Raw genomic sequence first — 21,874 nt, 5'->3', positions numbered from 1 at the left:
GAGGCCCCCAGCAGAGGAACTTTTCTGAGATCCCACAGTGACTTGGGAGCAGAGTAGGGACCCAAAGTGTGGATTCTTGGTGCTGAAGATCAGCCTTGAGCAGAGGGGGCAAACCCCATGGCCCTCAAGGCAGAAGAGGACTCTTGGGGAAGGCCCAGAGAGACAGAGGGAGGGGCTCCAGGGAAGGAAGACCTTCCTAATTATCTGAGTTGTTCAGCCCTAGGACCTCTGGTTGGAGTGGGCACAGGGTCATGAGTTTCTCATCACCAGATGCATAGCAGGCACAGGTTGGACCATATATGGGGATGTGCCCAGTCTTACAGTGCAGGGATCTTGCTTACTCTCTTGGCCATGTTTCCCTTTGTGGGTTTGGAACTCAGCTGTGTTCCCCACAATCCTGGTTCCTCTGCTTGACCTAAGGGTCTCCTCTCCCTTCTGAGCCCTCTAGATTTAGAACAGCTCCCTTGAGCAGCCCCGGGGCTCTGTAGCTACCTCTGGCTGGCCCCAAGGCACTCGGGATGGAAGAGGCACCTGGACCCATAGTAGGAGTATGTATTTGAGGAGAGAAGTTGGAGAGCGTCCTCCCTGGTGGGGGCTGCTTATGAGAGCAGACTGGGTCTGAGAGAATCATGGTAGACAGGTGGGAATGTGCCCTCCCCCAAGCCACTGGGGCTGGGCTGTAGCTTTAGGGTAGAAAGAGGCACTTGGGCTCTTGCCTCAGTGCCGCTCCCCAGATCATCCCTGTCTATGCACCAAAGCCTATTTTGAGGGCCTCTGGTGGCTGTCACCCTGGGCCCAGTCTCCCCAGTTTGATTGCTTATGTGTCTCTCTGACACCAGGCTGGCAGCTCTTTGAAAGCCAAGTGTTGTAGGGTGGGTTCTCTGGGAAGCAGACTGTGACATGCAGGATGTTTATTAGGGAGAGCTCTTGAGATTAATGCCTGTAGAAGGGAGGGGGATGAGGCAGAACTGGGCAGAAGGAGAAGTCTAACTACAGTGCAGGCCCTACCCCAGCCTCCATTGTCCTACTGGGGGCTCTGGAGCAGGAATGGCCTATCACAGTCCTGCATTGGGTTGAAATAACTGGGCCTTTATACTCCAACTAGATTAGTCTTTGGACATAGATTGCCCAGAGAAAGGCATGACCTAGGATGAGGCAAATGTCTGCAGCTGAGGGAATCCTCAGAGGAGCTGACAGTCCATGGCACTCCTGTTGCTGGGCAACAAGTACTTCCCTGAAGGGGGATATAGGCATTGCATCTCTGTATCTACTGTCCTGGATTTTAGTGGGCTTTTGAGGAATGCTTGTTGAATGAATGAGTGAATGAATGAATGAATGAATAGGGCTTCTTTCAAGATGTTCTGAAACATCTTGGCCTCACCCTCCCCATCTATTAATTGGGTATATTGTCTACTCTTATGCTGTCAAAGGTAAAGCTCATTATAAAAACCACGTCCCATGGATGCGTGAAGCCTCTCCAGTTCTCTTTCAGTTGATGCCCCAAGGGCACTGAGGGGTGGGGTGGGGAGTGGAGGGTAGGTGAGGTGGGCTTGGGAGTTCGTGGTTGCTGCTTCAGGGGAAACCACAGCCACCTCTTGCTCAGGGCTGTCAGTGAGGCCCAGGGGAGGGGAGAATCACATGCAGGGCAGGCCACAGGCACTGAGTCACCACCCAGAGGAAAACCACAGCTTCAAGAGCCCCAAGGCCCAAGGAAGGGCGGCAGGTGAGCTGGGCAAGAGCCAGCACTCAGGAGTGGGGTTTGACAGCCTCCTCACTTCAAGGGCCAGCCCTGTCCCATCTTGCTGGGCAGCACCTACTATATGCCATGAAAAAGCCTTCCTCAGTCACATATCTCTGTGCAGCAGGACAAAGCGAGAGCTGGGTGACTCTAGAAAAAGAACAATCCCTCTCTGGTCTCCTCCTCCCTGTTCCCTGGGAAAATGGGACAAGTCTTGAATTTGAGAAAATTCATCTAGGATATCCTCATGTGAAGACTGATAGTCTGTGACTTTGCTCTTTGATAAGTTTACCATCATCATGATCGTCTAGAGTGCTGCTATCTGTCACATTGAATTCCTCTATTGATTCCTCTAAGAATGTGAAATGCCTTCCTCTGTCAGTCTTCCTCTCTTTCCTCTTTTATTTTTTTTTTAAAGATTTTATTTTTCCTTTTTCTCCCCGAAGCCCCCCGGTACATAGTTGTGTATTTCTAGTTGTGGGTCCTTCCAGTTGTGTTATGTGGGACGCCGCCTCAGTATGGCTTGATGAATGGTGCCATGTCCGTGCCCAGGCTCTGAACTGGAGAAACCCTGGGCCGCCGAAGCGGAGAGCATGAACTTAACCACTCGGCCATGGGGCCAGCCCCATCTCTTTCCTCTTTATAGGAAAATGAAAAGTTCTGAATTCTCATTTGTGTGCAATGAAAGCTAAAAAAAACAGAAAGGTGATGTCTCCAGACTTCTTTTACACCTTCTTGAAAGGTGGTCTAAGCTTTGGATGAGACAATGGGAAAACCAAGAGATGGTGGAATAGTAATGATTCATGTCACTATTGAGTCACCCTTCCAGCAATTCCATCATTCTCCTGTTTTCTTATTATTTTAGTCTCTTTTTTTAAAGCATAGTTTGGAATAATTGATAAATAATGAAGAAATAACTCCTAGGAGGATGAAATAGCAAAATGTTTTAAGATCTAGGAAAATAAGATCACTACGGTCCCATAATATATTTTAGATTTATAAAGGCTCCAGTGGATGTATGTGGTAATTGTAAGATCGAATAAGCTTCATTCTATTTATTAAAAAAGTGAAATTTCTGTTTGGTTTTTGAAAAACCTCTGTGAAAGAAGAAAAGTTATAAAATATCAATCCTTACAAATAGTTAGAACTGCTCAAAAAAGAAACTTAAAAATTAGGATTGGGTATAATGAACCCTGATGGTATGCTGAAAGTTAAAATGAAATTCCCCAAAGGGGACTTAGCTGAAGGTCCACCTCCCTCTGCACTCAAACAGGGAGAAATAAGTAGAGACTGTGAACTTGGCATAAAATAAGACCCCAAGCAAATGACAAATGTCATGTAAAAAGATGCAGATAAACATAAGTGAGGACAGTATTGAAGGTCCTGGTGCTCCTGATAGACATGGGTACTGGCTCCCTCCCTCTGGGTGAAGGGTAGTCCAAGAGAGCTGCCCCTCCTCCTCCCAGGGTCTCTCGCACAGCTGCTCTGGCTGGGAGACTAAGGCCCAAAGGCTGTTCTTACTTCCTTACTCCCTCTCCCAGCCACCCACAGAGGCACCTGTGGTCCACTGGAGGCCTAAGGCTTGGCACTCCAGCCACTCTGCTCTCCCTGCTGCTTGGATGCTGGGGCTGGAGTGTGGCACTGGGTACAGGGCCGTATGGGGTTAGGACAACAGGGCATGGTGGATGGTCCTATGGTACTCCCTAACCTCCTTCAGGATCTGTCTCCTTCTCTCATACCCCCCACTCCCACACCATATGTTCAGCTTTTCTCTTCTTCACAGTTACCACAAACTCATTGTTTCTACCTCTTCATCTTTTAGTTTGCTGGGCATGACCTCAGAGTCCAGACATAAGTTTCATGGCCTCTCTGTCACACAGTGTTTCAAGTTAGCCTCAACCTCTCAAATCCCTGGGGGAAGCACTTCCAGTCATGGCAGAGTCATTGGTTTTAGACTAAACCCTCCATGGTAAACAACTATAAATACTGAGCAGAATATGTACAACAACGGTTTGCAGACACTGGACAGAAGCCCATGCAGGGCTGTGATCTTTGAGAGAAGGCGTGCACACAAGGTGAGCCCCACAGTACTTAGCTTTCTCTTTGAGGTCGTTTTCCAAACTGAGGTGCTCAGAGCTGAACTAAGCAGGAAGTGACAGTCTCACTGGGCCAAGCAGATAGATATCTGCAGTTGGGTTTAGAGTGCAGGATGCAAAAATTTTTGTAAAACTTCTCTTTGGTTCCTTGGCCAACTCCTAACCTGCACATGATCAGGGTAAGACTCTGGAAGACCTAGCAGAGAATAGCCACTGAGAAGCTGAAGAGTTGGCAGACTTCAGAGGCTAAACCTGGAGAGACTTTGGAATTCAGCCCAGACAGAGGGGAGAGATCTTTGTGAATACCCCAGAGCTTCAGTTAGGATCTAGAAGGGTACACCCTAGTAGTAAAGGTTATACACTAGGAGAAAGGGGAAGTCTGAAATGACCCACGCTAACAAAGCCTCAGACCAAGCCTCTATAGATAAAGGTGACCCGCGGGTAATTTAAATGCTTGCCAGAACAAAATCTAATACTCTTTAGAGGAAGATAATATGATTCACAGATTCTAAATGTAGCAACTACAATCAAGAATTACTAGATACGTGAAGAAGGAGGAAAACGTGACACAAAATCAAAAGATAAAAAGAGGTAATAGAAACAGACTGAGAGATGATTTAGATGTTTGATTTAGCATGCAAAGGTTTTAAAAGAAGTAAGGTTAATATGTTAAATAGAATAGAGTAAAAGATGGACAAAATGGGTGAAAAGATTGAGTACTTAAACAGAAAGTTTGAATCTATAAAAATGAAAAAAATTGGCACTCTAGACTGCAAAATACAGCATGTGAAATTAAAAACTCACTGGATGTGTTTAGCATGAGACAGCAGAAGACAAGATTAGTGACCAATCAATAGAAATTATCCAAATCACAGCACAGACCGGAAAAGAATAGAGGAGTAAACAGAACTGAGCATAAGAGATGTGTGGACATGCTCAAAAGGTCTAACAGATGTGTGTGGAATCTCACAAGGAGAGAAGAAAGAGAATAGGATAGAAATATTAATTTGAAGAAATAATGACCAAGAATTTTCCAAATATAATGAAAAGCCTCAAGTCACAGATTCAAGAGTATCAGTGAGGGGTCAACCCTGTGACTGAGTGGTTCCGTTCGCCTGCTCCACTTTGGCAGCCCAGGGTTTGCTGGTTTGGATCCTGGGCAAGGACCTATGCACAGCTCATCAAGCCATGCTGTGGTAGTATCCCACACAGAAGAGCTAGAATGACCTACAACTAGGATATACAACTATGAACTGGGGCTTTGGGGAGAAAAAAAAGGAGGAAGATTGGCAACAGATGTTCGCTCAGGGCCAATCTTCCTCACCAAAAAGCATACTTAAAAAAAAAAAAGAATATCAATGAGCTCCAAGCAGGATAAGTATAAAGAAAACTACACCTAGGCCCATCATAGTTAAATTCCTGAAAATCAAAGACAAAGTAGAAAATCTTTTTTTTAAAATTTTTTTATTGAGTTCATAATAGTTTATGTCAATGAGAGATTTCAGTTGTACATTATTTCTTGACCATCATCACATAAATGCTCCCCTTCAGCCCCTGTGCCCACCCCCCACCCCCCTTCCCCTGGTAATCACTGAACTGTTTTCTTTGTCCATATATTTGTTCATATTCCACATGTGAGTGAAATCATCTGGTGTTTGTCTTTCTCAGACTGGCTTATTTTCCTTAGCATAATTCCCTCTAGGTCCTTCCATGTTATTGCAAATGATGAATTTGTCTTTTTTTTCTGGCTGAGTAATACTCCATTGTATATATATACCACATCTTCTTTATCCGTTCATCTGTTGATGGGCACTGGGGTTGCTACCATGTCTTGGCTATTGGGTATAGTGCTGCAGTGAACATAGGGGTGCATATGTTACTTTGAATTATTGATTTCAAATTTGGGTAGATACCCAGCAGTGGGATAGCTGGGTCATATGGTAGTCCTATTTTCAGTTTTTTGAGGAATCTCCATACTGTTTTCCATAGCGGCTATACCAGTTTGCATTCCTACCAGCAGTGTATGAGGGTTCCCTTTCCTCCACACCCTGTCCAACATTTGTTTTGGTTTTTTTTTTTTTGAGGAAGATTAGCCCTGAGCTAACATCTGCCAATCCTCCTCTTTTTGCTGAGGAAGGCTGGCCCTGAGCTAACATCCGTGCCCATCTTCCTCTACTTTATATGTGGGACACCTCCACAGCATGGCTTGACAAGTGGTGCCATGTCCATACCCCGGATTTGAACTGGCAGGCCAGCGAAGCGGAACGTACGCAGTTAACCACTGTGCCACCGGGATGGCCCCAACATTTGTTATTTTTAGTCTTAGTGATTATAGCCATTTTAACGGGTGTAAGGTGGTATCTCAGTGTAGTTTTGATTTGCATTTCCCTGATGATTAGTGATGTTGAACGTATTTTCATGTTTTTATTGGCCGTCTGTCTATCTTCTTTGGAAAAATGTCCGTTCATCTCCTCTGCCCATTTTTTGATCTGGTTGTTTGTTTTTTTATTGTTCAGTTGTGTGAGTTCCTTACATATTATGGAGATTAACCCCTTGTCAGATATATGATTTGCAAATATTTTCTCCCAATTGGTGGGCTGTCTCTTTGCTTTGATTCTAGTTTCTTTTGCCTTGCAGAAGCTCTTTAGTCTGATGAATTCTCACTTGTTCATTTTTTCTTTTGTTTCCCTTGTCTGAGAGGACATGGTACTTGAAAAGATCCTTTTTAGTTCGATGTCAAAGAGTGTACTACCAATATTATCTTCCAGGAGTTTTATAGTTTCAGGATGTACCTTCAAGTCTTTGATCCATTTTGAGTTTATTTTTGTGTATGCTGTGAGATAGTGGTCTATCTTCATTCTTTTGCATGTGGCTGTCCAGTTTTCCCAACACCATTTATTGAAGAGACTGTCTTTTCTCCATTGTATATTCTTGGCACCTTTGTTGAAGACTAGTTGTCTGTAGATGTGCAGTTTTCTTTCTGGGCTTTCAGTTCTGTCCCATTGACCTGTGTGCCTGTTTTGTACAAGTACCATGCCATTTTGATCACTTTGGTTTTGTAGTACATTTTGAAGTCAGGGATTCTGATACCTCCAGCTTTGTTCTTTTTTCTCAGGATTGCCTTAGCAGTTCGGGGTCTTTGGTTGCCCCATATGAATTTTAGTATTCTTTGCTCTATTTCTGTGAAGAATGTCATTGGGATTTTGATAGGGATTGCATTGAATCTGTAGATTGCTTTGGATAGTATGGACATTTTAATCATGTTTATTCTTCCAATCCATGAGCAAGGAATCTCTTTCCTTCTCTTTATGTCCTTATCAATTTCTTTCAGTAATATCTTATAGTTTTCATTGTATAAGTCCTCCACTTCCTTGATTAAATTTATTCCTAAGTACTTTCTTCTTTTGGTTGTGATTGCAAATGGAATTGTATTGAGTTCTCTGTCTGTAAGTTCATTATTGGAGTATAGAAAAGCAACTGATTTTTGTAAGTTAATTCTGTACCCTGCAACTTTACCGTAGTTGTTAATTATTTCTATTAGTTTTCTGATGGATTTTTTGGGGTTTTCTATATATAAGATAATGTTGAAACACAAAGTAGAAAATCTTAAAAGCAACTATGTTTTAAAGATTTCTATTTTTCCTTCTTGTCCCCAAAGCCCCCTGGTACATAGTTGTATATTCTTCGTTGTGGGTCCTTCTAGTTGTGGCATGTGGGACGCTGCCTCAGCGTGGTTTGATGAGCAGTGCCATGTCCGTGTCCAGGATTCAAACCAATGAAACTTAACCGCTCAGCCACGGGGCCAGCCCCTAAAAGCAACTATGTTTTAAAAAGAGAGGGAGAAAATATCAACAATACGATTGATGGCTGACTATGGAAGCCAGAAGACAGTGAAATGACATCTTTAAAGTGCTAAAAGAAAAAACTCTGCCAATGTAGAATTCTATGCCTAGAAAAGTATCCTTCAAAAATGAAGGCAAAATAAATGTGTTCAGATGGACAAAAGTTGAAAGAATTTGGTTTGTCACTAGTACACATCTACACTACAGATAATTCTTAAGGGAATTCTTTAGGCTGAAAGGAAATGATCCTTGATGGAACTCTGGGAAGGAATAAAGAGCATAGCAAAGTATGTATATACTTTGTATATACATGTATATACAAATGTATATAATTATTAGTGAATATTGACTATTTAAAACAACAGTAATCTCTCATAAGATTTTTAACATAAAAGTAAATATATGACAATAGTACCAAATATGGGAGGGGACTAAATGGAATTAACTGTTTTAAAGTTATTGCATTAAGTACTAACTGTAAAAGTACTAATTTAAAGTAAATTAAAACAAATCAAGGATGCATATTTTAGTCTCTAGGATGACCACTAAAATGATAATCAAAGAAGGTGCAATTAAAAAGCTAATAGTAGAGCTAAATAAAATAATATGTTTTTAAAAAACTTCATTAACCCAAAAGAAAGTGAAAAAGGAGGAATAAAAGTAGAAAGGATCACGGGGCCTGCCCAGTGGCACAGTGGTTAAGTTCTTGTGCTCTGCTTTGGTGGCCCAGGGTTCGCCAGTTCAGATCCCAGGCACCTACACACCGCTCATCAAGCCATGCTGTGGCAGGCATCCCACATATAAAATGGAGGAAGATGGGCACAGATGTTAGCACAGGGCCAATCTTCCTTGGGAAAAAAAAGTAGAAATATCAGTAGAACACAAATAGCAAGATAAACCCAACTATGTCAGTAGTTATAATTAAAGTAAATAGTATAAATATGCTAATTAAAAGATAGGGATTATCAGATTAGATAAAAAACGAAATTCAACCCTGCTGTTTATACAAGGCACACTTTAAATAGAGGGACACAGAAAGGTGGAAGTGAAAGATGAGAAAGCAACGTGTTGTGTAAACACTAACCCAAAGGAAGCTGATATGGAAACATTAATATCAGAAATGTGGACTTTAAGTTAAGAGGTATTATGAGAGAAAAAGAGGAATATTCATAATAATCAGATTCCTAGGGGACTATCTGTCCCAACTCATACAACCAGACTAGGTTCCAGGTCACTACCAGCTGTGAACTGACTGCCCTTGCCCAGCCCTAGGATGCACTGGGACTGGGAGAGCTGCCCTTTCAGCAGTGCTAAGGGGAAAGGTGTGGGACTCTTGCCACTCTGGTCACTCTTTCTAGTTTGCTCCTGAACTCCCCATGTTTGATATCCAAAAGGGTACACGGGTATGCGTCCCTCATCCTAGGCAGGCTCTCAGCTGCTAGGGACTCAGCCTGACTCTGAGGTGTACAAACACCCTGAGCTTGACTTTGAGCTGCAATACAGCTAGGATTCCCATCCCAGGGCCTGCGGCCTTATAGTGGGGGTTGACAGTCCTCCCTGAAAAATCCCATCTTGTTGGCCCTAGCCGCTGTCTCCATGGACAGTGAGCACATGGACTCCTGACTGGTGGCTCGGGCTTTTCCCTCTCCTCAGTGGACAGGCAGGTCTTTGTCACCTACTTCTTGGGTAGGCTGCGTAGGGCAGGACCTGCAGCTCCCCAAGAGGGCCTCATTTCATGGCTGATATACCTAAGCACACCATCACTCAATTTCTATGACCTCCCTATTCTAGGCCACAGAGAAAGCAGTGAGAGAGGGCAGGCTACACCACGTCTGGGTGTCTCTGTGGACCTAGGCGTAGCTCCTGCCTCAATTACTAGCCCTGATCCCTAGTACTTTCTTCCTTCAGACACCATTCCATCCCTCCAGCTCCAATTGCTCTTGCGCCATCGTTGGGGTCCCTCCCTCTGAAAGAGGAGGTGGGAAACCTTTCACAGTTCTCCATCTCTGACTCTCCTTCCTCCCCACTCTGCTGCCCTTCATTGCCCTGCTCACATGGTGTGATAGGCCTCAGCCACAGCTCTTGCCTGGCCAGTCCCTAGCCCTGCTCACCCAGGTAGATCCTGACCCACTCCAGGTCATGACCTGGGCAAGTTTGGGTACAGCCACCACTGTATTCACCTTACCCACAAGGTTCTCCCAAGCAACATTATCTGTCCTGTTGGAGTCTAAAGTTCTCTGTCAGGGCCAGCCGGGTGGCGCAGCTGTTAAGTGCGCACATTCCGCTTCTCGGTGGCCTGGGGTCCGCTGGTTCGGATCCTGGGTGCGGACATGGCACCGGTTGGCACGCCATGCTGTGGTAGGCGTCCCACATATAAAGTAGAGGAAGATGGGCACGGATGTTAGCTCAGGGCCAGTCTTCCTTGGCAAAAAATGAGGAGAATTGGCAGTAGTTAGCTCAGGGGTAATCTTCCTAAAAAAAAAATAAATAAATAAAAAAAATAAAATAAAATTCTCTATCAGACTTCATCAACTGTGGCAGGTGCATGGTACACGATGGTTACAATGAATGATATTAATTACTTTGAACCTTGTTCAGGGTACTATGGAGTTGAAGAGTATGAACTCTGCAGACAGGCCTAGGCACGAATCCCATCTCTGTGATTCTCGGCAAGTGACTGAACCTCTTTGAACTTGAGCTTCCTTATCTGTAAAATGGGTTAATATCTACCTCCTAGGAGTGTTGTGAGGAATAAATAAGTGTTGTATGTGAAGGGCTTAGCACAATGCCTGGCACATAGATAATGCTTAGTAGCATAGATGGTAGATTGTTATTTCTGAGGAGCTCAACTACGTTATAAATATTCTATGCACCGAGACCATGTTTTTATTTTGTTGTGGTTGGGTTTTTCAATTCTTTTATTTTTTAAATTATGGAATATATCATATATACAAAAGAGTATGCCTTATATAACATATATGTACAGTTTAAATAATAACAATAAAATTAACATCTGTATACCTATTACCCAATTAAAAAGTAAAACATTCCAGTTCCTTGAAGCCTCTGCTGTCTCCTCCCAAATCATATCTCCTTTGTCCACTCCAGAGGTTACTACCATCCTGAATAGTATGGTCTAAGTGGAGACCACGTGGGGAAAAGTAAAGAGTCACACCTACCCTTCACAGCCAGAGAGGTAGCAATGGAGGTCTAGTAGGAAGCAGAACTCCCGTGCCCTCCCAGCAGTAACAAGTAGGACCCCATCTCCAGAGTCAATGGAGGCTGTCATGAACGGAATCGTGTCCCCGTCCCCTAATTCACATGTTGAAGCCCTAACCCCCAATGTTACTGTAGTCCTGCATTGCTTAATGACGGGGAATACATTCTGATAAATTCATTGTTAAGCAATTTTGCTGTTGTGCAAACATCATAGAGTGCACTTACACAAACCTAGGTGGTATAGCCTACTACACACCTGGGCTATATGGTGGTAATCTTATGGGACCACTGTCCCATATGTGGGATATCAAACATCATTATGCGCACATTATGCAACTGTATGTGGAGATAGGGCCTTTAAAGAGATAGTTAAGGTTAAATGAGGGGCCGGCCAGTAGGGCAGTGGTTAAGTTCTTACATTCCGCTTCGGTGGCCCAGGGTTCACTGATTCGGATCCTGGATGTGGACCTATGCACTGCTTGTCAAGCCATGCTGTGACAGGCATCCCACATATAAAGTAGAGGAAGATGGGCACAGATGTTAGCTCAGGGCCAGTCTTCCTCAGCAGAAAAAAAAGAGTATTGGTGGCCAATGTTAGCTCAGGGCTAATCTTCCTCAAAAAAAAAAAAAGGGACCAGCCCAGTGGTGCAGTGGTTAAGTTCGCATATTCTGCTTCACTGGCCTGGGGTTTGCTGGTTCAGATCCCGAGTGTGGATCTAGCACCGCTTGTCAAGCCATGCTGTGGCAGGCATCCAACATATAAAGTAGAGGAAGATGGGCACGGATGTTAGCTCAGGGCCAGCCTTCTTCAGCAAAAAGATGAGGATTGGCGGCAGATATTAGCTCAGAGCTAATCTTCCTCGAAAAGAAAACCAAAAAACAAACAAACAAAGAAATCTCAAAGGGGCTGGCCTGGTGGTACAGCAGTTAAGTTTGCATGTTCTGCTTCGGCGGCCCAGGGTTCACCGGTTCAGATCCCGGGTGCAGACCTGTGCACCGCTTGGCAAACCATACTGTGGCAGGTGTCCCACATATAAAGTAGAGGAAGATGGGCACAATGTTAGCTCAGGGCCAGTCTTCCTCAGCAAAAAAGAGGAGGATTGGCGGCCAAGGTTAGCTCAGGGCTAATCTTTTTCTTCTTCAAAAAAGGTTAAATGAGGTCATAAGAGTGGGGCTCTAATCCCATAAGACTGGTGTCCTTATAACTAGAGGAAGAGACGCCAGGATGTACATGCACCGATAAAATGCCATGTGAAGACAGAGTGAGAAGGCGGCCGTCTGCAAGCCAAGAAGAGAGGGCTCACCAGAAACCAGACCTGCCAACCTTGATGTTTGACTTCCAGCCTCTAGAACTGTGAAAATATAAATTTCTGTTTAAGCCACCCCATTTGTGGTATTTTGTTCTGGCAGCCCTAGCTGACTAATACAGAGGCTGCGTGGGGAGCCTGGACCTCTAACCCCTGCCTTGCCATAATGAGGCAGCACCTCCTCTCCTCTGCTGGACTGGCGTCAGAGGAAGCCAGCTAAAACAAAAGTTTTAAATAAGATCTAGAGTCTCATAAGATAATACCTAAAATGCCCAGGTTTCAATAGAAAATCACTTGTCATTCCAGAGCAAGGAAGATCTCACACTGAATGAAAAAAGAAATGAATAGATGCCAACCTCAAGATGACAGAGGTGTGAGAATTATCTGAGGAAGATTTTAAAGCAACCATCATAAAATTCTTCACTAAGCACTTGCGAACACACTTGAAACAAATGAAAAAAGACAAAGTCTCAGGAAAGAAATACAAGATATAAAGAAGAACCAAATGGAAATTTTAGAACTGAAAAATACAATAACTAAAATTAAAAACTCTGTGGATGTGCTCAACGGCAGAATGGAGGGGGACAGAAGAAAGAATCCATGGACTGGAAACTAGAACATGAAAAATTACCCAATCTGAACAACAGAGAGAAAATAGACTGAAAAAAACGGTGAACAGAGCCTCAGAGACCTATGGGACTATAACAAAAGATCTAATAATGGTGTCATTGGCATCTAAGGGGAGAAGCACATGTGGGATGGGATATATTGTGATGGCCATCCTTGGAAAATATAATTGCCTATATCCATGTTGATGCACGGAGCTATAGTTTTCTATTTCACTTCAATATCCTGTTGTGTGATTGAACCACAATTGATTTAGTCATTCTAATGTAATGGACATTTGGGTTGTTTCCATTTTTTTGCTATTATAAATAGTGCTCTGGAAGTATTCTGTTCATGTCTCCAGGATTTATAAATGATAGCAATTTACTGAATTCCAGGAGTGGAATTACTGGACTACTAAGTATATGAATGTTCACCTTCAACAAATAATGCGAAATTGTTCTTGGATGTGAATATACTAATTTCTAGCCCCATAGCAATTTACATTTCACCAGGATTTTGTCAATCTTTTAATTTTTTTCGAAATCAGTGGGCATGAAATGGTAATTTGTGGTTCTATTTGCATTTCCCTTTTTACTAACAAGATTGAGTATATTTTCATAAATTTAATGGGTCATTTGTGTTTTCTCTTCTGTGAAATGCCTGTTCACGTTTTTGAAATTTTTTTTATTGTATTATTTGTCCCCCTAATTGATTTATAGGATCTGGCTAGTAATCTTTTGTTTGTTTGTTTTTATGTGTGAAAAATTCTGTTAGGATTTTATTGGAATAGTAATAATGCTATAGATGAATTTTGGGAGAAATACAATTTTACAGTATTGAATCTTTCTATCCATGAACATGGTGTTGCTCTCCATTTGGTTTTCTTATTGCCTTTTAATAAGGTGCTATATTTTTCTACATAAAGATTTTGCATATCTTGTGGTAGATTTCTTTTCAACTACCTTATATTTTTCATTGCTATTGTAAATTTTTAAATTGCATTTCTAACTTTATTGCTGGTGTTTATAAATTCATTAGACATATTTATTGGACATTAAATTTATATTTTTTCCCAGGCTGTGGATTGCCTTTTCATTTTGTAAACAGTGTGTTTTGAAGATCACTGGTATTAAGCCATTTGGTTATGATGTACCTTGGTGTAATTTTCTGCATGTTACTTCTGTTTGGTGTTCATTGAGCTTTTTTTGTAATTATTGGTAATTTTCATCAAATTTGGAAAATTTATGCCATTATTTCTTCAAACGTTTTTCGGTCCCTCTCTCTCTGCTATTCTTCTGGCACTGCTATTACATGTTTGGTGTTATCCCACAGCTCACTGATATTTGGCTCCTTTTTTTTCAGTCTTTTTTTCTCTGTATTTCATTTTGGATAGTTTCTACTTTTAGGTCTGCAAATTCCCTAATCATTTCTTCTTCAATGTCTAGTCGGATGCCAATCCCATCCAGTGTATTTTTAATCTCACATATTGTACTTTTCTTATCTAGTTATTATATTTGGATTCTTAGAAATAGATTTCATGTCTTTTATTATGCTCAGGCTTTTGTCTACTTTCTTGAAGATATGGAATACATTTATAATTGCTGTTTTGATGTCCTTGTCTACTGATTCTATTAGCTATGTCATTTCTGGGTCTGTCTTGTTGACTTGTTTTTCTCATCATTATGCATCGTATTTTCCTACTTCTTCATGTACCTGGCATTTTTTTTTTCTTGAGAGTATGTCAGATTTATTAACTTGGTAGCAAGGAACTAGCAAGGCGACCAAACAAAGTACGCTGCTTCAGAGAGGGCGGAGGAGGAGGGGTGAGATAGTGCAGACACAGACACTTGCTCAAGCAGAATGTTGCCTACACGGGAAAGAGTGCAGGTCTTTTGGCAAGATTGTAGCAACATCACTACTGTATCAACTTATCAATTGTCACAGGGAAGCCCTCTGTGGCAGGTGGCCTGGGGTGGCTGTCATCAGGAGCAGAAACATAATCAGGACACATTTGTGTGTGAATTGGAACCACAAGACTCATCCCCCCAAAGTTTATCTCGTGGACCAACTAGCAGAAGGCAGGAACTGATGTCACCCCATTCCAGCAGCCAGCCTCAGTGGGTCAGGAGGGAATTATAAAAGGCACAGACAAGTCTCTGCATTTTCTCAACCTCAGAGATGCAGCTTACATAGGTTCCCATCCCGTAATTTGTGGACAAGCAGATCTTCCTGTGCAACTTCATTTCTTGGTAGGAATTCCTAGCTGTGCATCAGCATAGGTGCATTGGAGAGGTTCTGATGCACCACAGCAGCCCGCTCCTGTCGGTTTCACCCCATGTGGCTTTCTTGTTGGCAGCCCTCTGTGGTCTGTCATCACTTTCAGGGTGAAGGCATTAAAGCTTCCTCCAGTTCTGGCTCCAGGCCAGATACAGCGGCTCTCGCTGTGCGTCCTTACCGTGTTCCTGGCAGCGTGCACTTCCTCTTTGGGAGGTGTCTGTGGATTCCTGGGGAGGCTCTCCCTAAGTGCTGCACCAGTGTCACCCTCTCTGTGCCCCCCGCCCACTTTGTATCACCCTTGTTATAAGTTAGAATACGGTCATCTTCCCTCACTGGCCTGGGGACCACTAGCAGGCAGGCTACATGGCACAGTACCTGTCCAGTTTAGGTATTTAGTAAGTGAACAAGGCTTTTACTATGCTATTGTATGGACAGCTGCTCTTTTGACTTCCTGTTGGGACAGGGGTGTTTGATGAGCATGTGTAGGATGTTTTATTACTATTCCTAAGGACCTCTTTTCTGTTGTGATAATACTGTCTGAGAAGCCTTGATTCATCTCTGCCTTTTTCTTCTTCAGCCTCACCATTTTTTCTCTAAGTCAATCCCTCTCTCTCTTTCTCTCTTTCCATCCCTCCTTACTTTCTCCCTCCTGTCTTTCTTTCTCCCCACTTTTCTATATCTGCTACTACTCCTTGGTTCAGGCTCTTCCTGCTTACAGCTTCTAACAGGTTGCCGCATCCACTCCAGCTTGCATACTATCTTTCTGATGACCTCTCTAAAATATCACTACTAGTGATGTCCACAGTACAGCCTTGCTCTGACTATGCCATGGAATTTCTCGCTGCTTTCCAGCCTGACCTCTGTTCCACTCAACCTGGCATCCTCCCAGTCTCCCCAGGAGCCAGGCCCTTTTCCTACTCCTTGCCAGTCCTGAGTTGTCCTTCCAGACCAGCCCACATAGAAGTCTTCTATGAACCCCATGGTGCTTGTAGTCAATACAGTGTAGCCCCCGAGGGTCTCCAGTTTCTTTTTTTCTTTATTGTATTAAAATATCCATAATATAACATTTACCGTCTTCACCATTTTTAAGTGCACGGTTCAGTGGTGTTAAATCCATTCACATTCTTGTGCAGTCATCACCACCATCCACCCCATAATACTCTTCATCTTGTAAAACTGAAACTCTGTACCCTCTAAACAATAACTCCCCATTCTTCCCTCCCTCCATTCCCCGGCAAGCACTTCTACTTTCTGTCTCTATGAATATGATTATTCTAGGTACCTTATGTAAGTGAAATCATGCAATATTTGTCTTTTTGTGACTGGCTTATTTCACATAGCATAATGTCCTCAAGGTTCATCCACGTTATAGCATATTGCAGAATCTCCTTCATTTTCAAAGCTGAATGATAGTCTGTTGTGTGTATGTATGTATGTATATATATATATATATATATATATAAAATGTTACATTTTGCTTATCCATTTATTCATTAATACACACTTAGTTTGCTTCCATGTTTAAGCTATTGCGAATAATGCTGCTATGAAAATGGATGTACAACTATGTCTTCAAACTCTACTTTCAATTCTTTGGGGCATATACCCAGAAGTGGAATTGCTTTGTCATATGGTAATTCTATTTTCAGTTTTTTGAGGAAATGCCATACTGTTTTCCACAGCAGCTTTACAATTTTACATCCTTTTTTTTTTTTAAAGATTTTATTTTTCTTTTTTCTCCCCAAAGCCCCCCGGTACATAGTTGTGTGTTTTTAGTTGTGGGTCCTTCTAGTTGTGGCATGTGGGATGCTGCCTCAGCATGGCTTGATGAGCCCGAACAGACGAAACACTGGGCCGCCGAAGCGGAGCATGTGAACTTCACCACTCAGCCACGGGGCCAGCCCCACAATTTTACATTCTCACCAATAGTGTACAAGGATTTGACTTTCTCCACATCCTTGCCAACAGTTTTGTTGTTGTTGTTGAGGAAGATTGGCCCTGAGCTAACATCTGTTGCCAATCTTCCTCTTTTTTTTTTCTCCCCAAAGCCCCCAGTACGTAGTTGTATATCCAAGTTGTAGATCCTTCTAGTTCTTCTATGTGGGATGCCACCTCAGCATGGCTTGATGAGTGGCGTGTAGGTCTGTGCCCAGGATCGAAACTGGTGAACCCTGGGCCGCTGAAGTGGAGTGCGCAAACTTAACCACTCAGCCATGGGGCTGGCCACTTTTTTGTTATTTGATAGTAACCATCCTAATGGGTGTGAGGTGGTACTTATTGTAGTTTTGATTTGCATTTCCCTAGTGATTAGTGCTGTTGAGCATCTTTTATGTGCTTGTTGGCCATTCATGTATCTTCTTTGGAGAAATGTCTATTCAAGCCCTTTGCCCGTTTTTGGATTGGGTTGTTTGTTTTTGTTGTTGTTTTAGGAGTTCTCTATATATTCTGGATAGTAATCCCTTATCAGATAACTTATTTGCAAATATTTTCTCCCTTTCTGTGGATTGCCTTTTTAGTCTGTGGAGTGTGTCTTTTGATGCACAAAATTTTTTAATTTTCATGGTTTATTTTCATGAACTACATTTGATTAAGTCTATTTTTTTTGTTACCTGTACCTTTGGTATGGTATCCAAGAAATCATTGCCAAATCCAATGCTCTGAAGCATTCATCCTATGTTTTCTTCCAAGAGTTTTATTGTTTTAGGTCTTACACTTCGGTCCCTGATCCATTTTGAGTTAATTTTTGTATATGGTGTTAGGTAAGGGCCTAACTTCATTCTGTTGAATGTGGCTATCTAGTTTTCCCAACACCATTTGTTGAAAAGACTGTCCTTTCCCCTGTTGAATGGTCTTGATTCCCTTGCCAAAACTTATTTGACCATATATCTTAGGGTTTGTTTCTGAGCTCTCTATTCTATTCCATTGTTCTATATATCTGTCTTTATGCCAGTACCACATTGTTTTGATGACTGTAGCTTTTCAGTAAGTTTCAAAATCAGGAAGTGTGAGTCCTCCAGTTTTGTTTTCCTTTTTGAAGATTGTTTTGGGGGTTCAGGGTCCTCTGAGATTCCATCTGAATTTTAGGATGTCTTTTTCTTTTCTTTTTTTTTTTGAGGAAGATTAGCCCTGAGCTAACTGCTGCCAATCCTCCTCTTTTTGCTGAGGAAGACTGACCCTAAGCTAACATCTATGCCCATCTTCCTCTACTTTATACATGGGACGCCTACCACAGCATGGCTTGCCGAGCGGTGCCATGTTGGCACCCGGGATCCAAACCAGCGAATCCCATGCCACCGAAGTGGAACATGAGCACTTAACCGCTGCACCACCGGGCTGGCCCCATAGGATGTCTTTTTCTATTTCTGAAAAAAAGTCATTGGGATTTTGATAGGGATTACATTGAATCTATAGATTGTTTGGGAATAGTATTGACATTTTAATAGTATTAGGTCTTCCAATCCACGAATGTGGAATGAGTTCCATTGATTTAAGTCTTTAATTTCTTTCAGCAATGTTCTGTAGTTTTCATTGTAAAAATCTTTCATCTCCTTGGTTAAGTCAATTCCTAAGTGTTTTATTGCTCTTGAGCTATTGTAAATGGAATTGTTTTTGTAATTTCATTTTCAGATTGGTCGTTTGAGTATAGAAATGCAACTGATTTTTTTATGTGTTGACTTTGTATCCTGCTATTTATTGAATTAATTTATTATATCTATCAGGGTTCTTTTGTGGAATCTTTAGGGTTTTCAACATATAAGATCATATAATCTGTAAATAGAGATAATGTCACTTCTTCCTTTCCAATTGGGATGACTTTATTTCTTTTTCTTGCCTAACTGCTCTGGCTAGAACTTCCAGTACTGTGTTGAATAGAAGTGATGAAAGTGGGCATCCTTGCCTTATTCCTCATCTTAGAGAAAAAGCTTTCAGTCTCTCACCATTGAGTATGATGTTTGCTGTGGATTTTTCATACATGGCTTTTATTATGTTGAGGTGGTTTCCTATTTGTTAAGTGTTTTCATCATGAAAGGGCGTTGAATTTTGTCAAATTCTTCTGTGCACCAATTGAGATGATCACGTGCTTTTTTTTTTTCTTTCATTCTGTTGACGTGAGTATTACATTGATTGATTTTCTTATGTTGGACCATCCTTGCATTCCAAGAATAAATCCCACTTTGTCATAGTGTATAATCCTTTTAATATGCTGCTGAATTCTATTTGCTAGTATTTTGTTGAGGTTTTTTTGCAGCAATGTTCATAAGGGATATTGGTCTGTAGTTTTCTTTTCTTGTAGGGCCTTTGTCTGGCTTTGGTATCACGGTTATGCTGGCCTCATAGAATGAGTTAGGAAGTGTCCCTCCTGTTCAGGTTTCTGGAAAAGTTTAAGAGGGATTGGTATTAGTTCTTCTTTAAATGTTTGGTAGAATTTAGCAGTGAATCCATCAGGTCCAGGGTTTTCTTTGTTGGTAGATTTTTTTATTCCTGATTCAATATCTGTACTAGCTATAGATCTATTCAGATTTTTCTATTTCTTCATGATTTAATCTTGGTAGGTTTTGTGTGTCTAGGGATTTTTCTGTTTCATCTAGGTTATCCAATTTGTTGGCATACAATTTTCATAGTACTCTCTTACAGTCCTTTTTATTTCTATGGAATCAATGGTTATGTCTCCATATTCATTTCTGATTTTAGTTATTTCAGTCTTCTCTCTTTTTTTCTTAGACCATATAGCTAAAAGTTTGTCAATGTTGTTGATTTTTTCAAGGAACAAACTTTTAGTTTCATTGATTTTCTCTATTATTTTTCTATTCTCTATTTTGTTTGTCTCTGCTCTAATCTTTATTATTTCCTTCCTTCTGCTAGCTTTCAGTTAATTTTTTTCTTCTTTTTCTAGTTTCTTAAATTGTAAAGTTAGATTGTTGGTTTGAGATCTTTCTTGTATTATAATGTAAGCAATTGCCACCTTAGCACTGCCTTCTCTGTGTTCCACAAGTTTGGTACACTGTGTTTTTATTTTCATTCATCTCTAAGTATTTTCTAATTTCTCTTGTAATTTCATCTTGTAATTTTTTTTAAGATTGGCACCTGAGCTAACATCTGTTGCCAATCTTTTGTTTCTTTCTTCTTCTTCCCAAAGCCCCCCAGTACACAGTTGCATGTCCTAGTTGTAGGACCCTCTGGTTGTGCTATGTGGGATGCTGCCTCAGCATGGCTTAATGAACGGTGCCATGTCCATGCCCAGATTTGAACTGGCAAAATCCTGGGCCGCTAAAGCTGAGCATGCAAACTTAACCACTCAGCCACAGGGCCGGTCAATAATTTCATCTTTGATCCACTGGTTTTTTGAAAGTGTGTTGATTGAAAGGCCATCCCTGTATCCTAGTGGTTAAGTTCAACGTGCTCTGCTTCGGTGGCCTGGATTTGGTTCCTGGGCATGGACCTACACCACTCATCGGTGGCCCTGCTGTGGTGGCAACCCAAATACAAAATGGAGGAAGATTGGGGCCAGCCCTGGGGCCGAGTGGTTGGGTTCACTCACTCTGCTTCAGCAGCCCGGGGTTTCACTGTTTGGATCCTGGGCATGGACATGGCAGCACTCATCAAGCCATGCTGAGGCAGCATCCCACACAGCATCACTGGAAGGACCTATAACTAGAGTATGCAACTATGTACTGGGGGGCTTTGGAGAGGATAAAAAGAAACAGAAAAAGGTTGGCAACAGATGTTAGCTCGGGTGCCAATCTTAAAAAAAATAGAGGAAGCTTGGCACAGATATTAGCTCAGTACGAACCTTCCTTGGCAAAAAAGAAAAAAAAAAGCATGTTAAGTTCTGCAATTTTGTGAGTTTTTTCAGTTTTCTTTATGTTATTGATTCCTAATATTCCATTTTGATCAGAGAAGACACTTTGTATGATATCTGTCTTTAAAATCTATTGAGACTTAATTTGTGACCTAGCATACGATCTGTCCTGGAAAATGTCCCATGTGCACTTGAGAAGGATGTGCATTCTGTTGTTGGGTAGAGCGTTCTGTGTGTGCATTGAATCTGGTTGCTTTATTGTGCTGTTTAAGTCCTCTGGCTGTTCTATCCATTGTTATGAATGGGGCATTGAAGCCTCCAACTATTATTGTAATACTGCCTATTTTCCCTTCTCTTCTGTCAGGTTGTGCTTCATATATTTTAGTGTCTGTCAATAGGTGTGTAAATATTTATAATGGTTACATATTCTTGCTGTATTGAATCTTTTTTTTTTTTTTTGAGGAAAATTAGCCCTGAGCTAACATCTGCTCCTAATCCTCCTTTTTTTGCTGAGGAAGACTGGCCCTGAGCTAACACCCGTGCCCATTTTCCTCTACTTTATATGTGGGATGCCTATTACAGCATGGCTTGCCAAGCGGCACCCGGGATCCAAACCGGTGAACCCCAGGCCGCTGAAACGGAACATGCGCACTTAACCACTGTGCCACCGGGCCGGCCCTGTATTGAATCTTTTATTAATATACAATGTCCTTCTTTGTCTCTTGTAACCTTTTTTGATTTAAAGTTGGTTTTGTCTGATATTAGTATAGACACTTGTGCTCTCCTTCGGTAACTATTTGCATGGAGTATCTTTTTCCATCCTTTCACTTTCAGCCTGTTTGTATCTTTGGATCTCAAGTGAGTCTCTTGTAAACAGCATATAGTTGGATCATGTGTTTTTATCCATTCTGCCAATCTCTGTCTTTTGATTGGAGTTTTCATCCATTTATATTTAAAGGAATTACAGATAAGGAGGGACTTGCTTC

At 41.8% G+C, this 21,874-nt stretch overlaps 1 protein-coding gene across 1 annotated transcript in view; it reads left to right on the top strand.

Moving 5' to 3' along the window:
* The window catches only part of PPCDC (phosphopantothenoylcysteine decarboxylase), a 62,870-nt gene extending 50,321 nt beyond the window's left edge, over positions 1–12,549 (top strand). The window contains exon 6 of the mRNA XM_070497763.1: positions 12,509–12,549. Within this exon, the coding sequence (XP_070353864.1) occupies positions 12,509–12,534 (26 nt within the window). The 3' untranslated portion in view covers positions 12,535–12,549. The remainder of the gene's footprint in view (positions 1–12,508) is intronic.
* Positions 12,550–21,874: the final 9,325 nt, after the last annotated feature.

The sequence above is a fragment of the Equus asinus genome, chromosome 2, assembly GCF_041296235.1.
Source record: "Equus asinus isolate D_3611 breed Donkey chromosome 2, EquAss-T2T_v2, whole genome shotgun sequence".
Lineage (NCBI taxonomy): Eukaryota > Metazoa > Chordata > Mammalia > Perissodactyla > Equidae > Equus > Equus asinus.
Note: the sequence above shows the minus strand (reverse complement) of the source record. Positions and strands in the feature narration are given on the sequence as shown.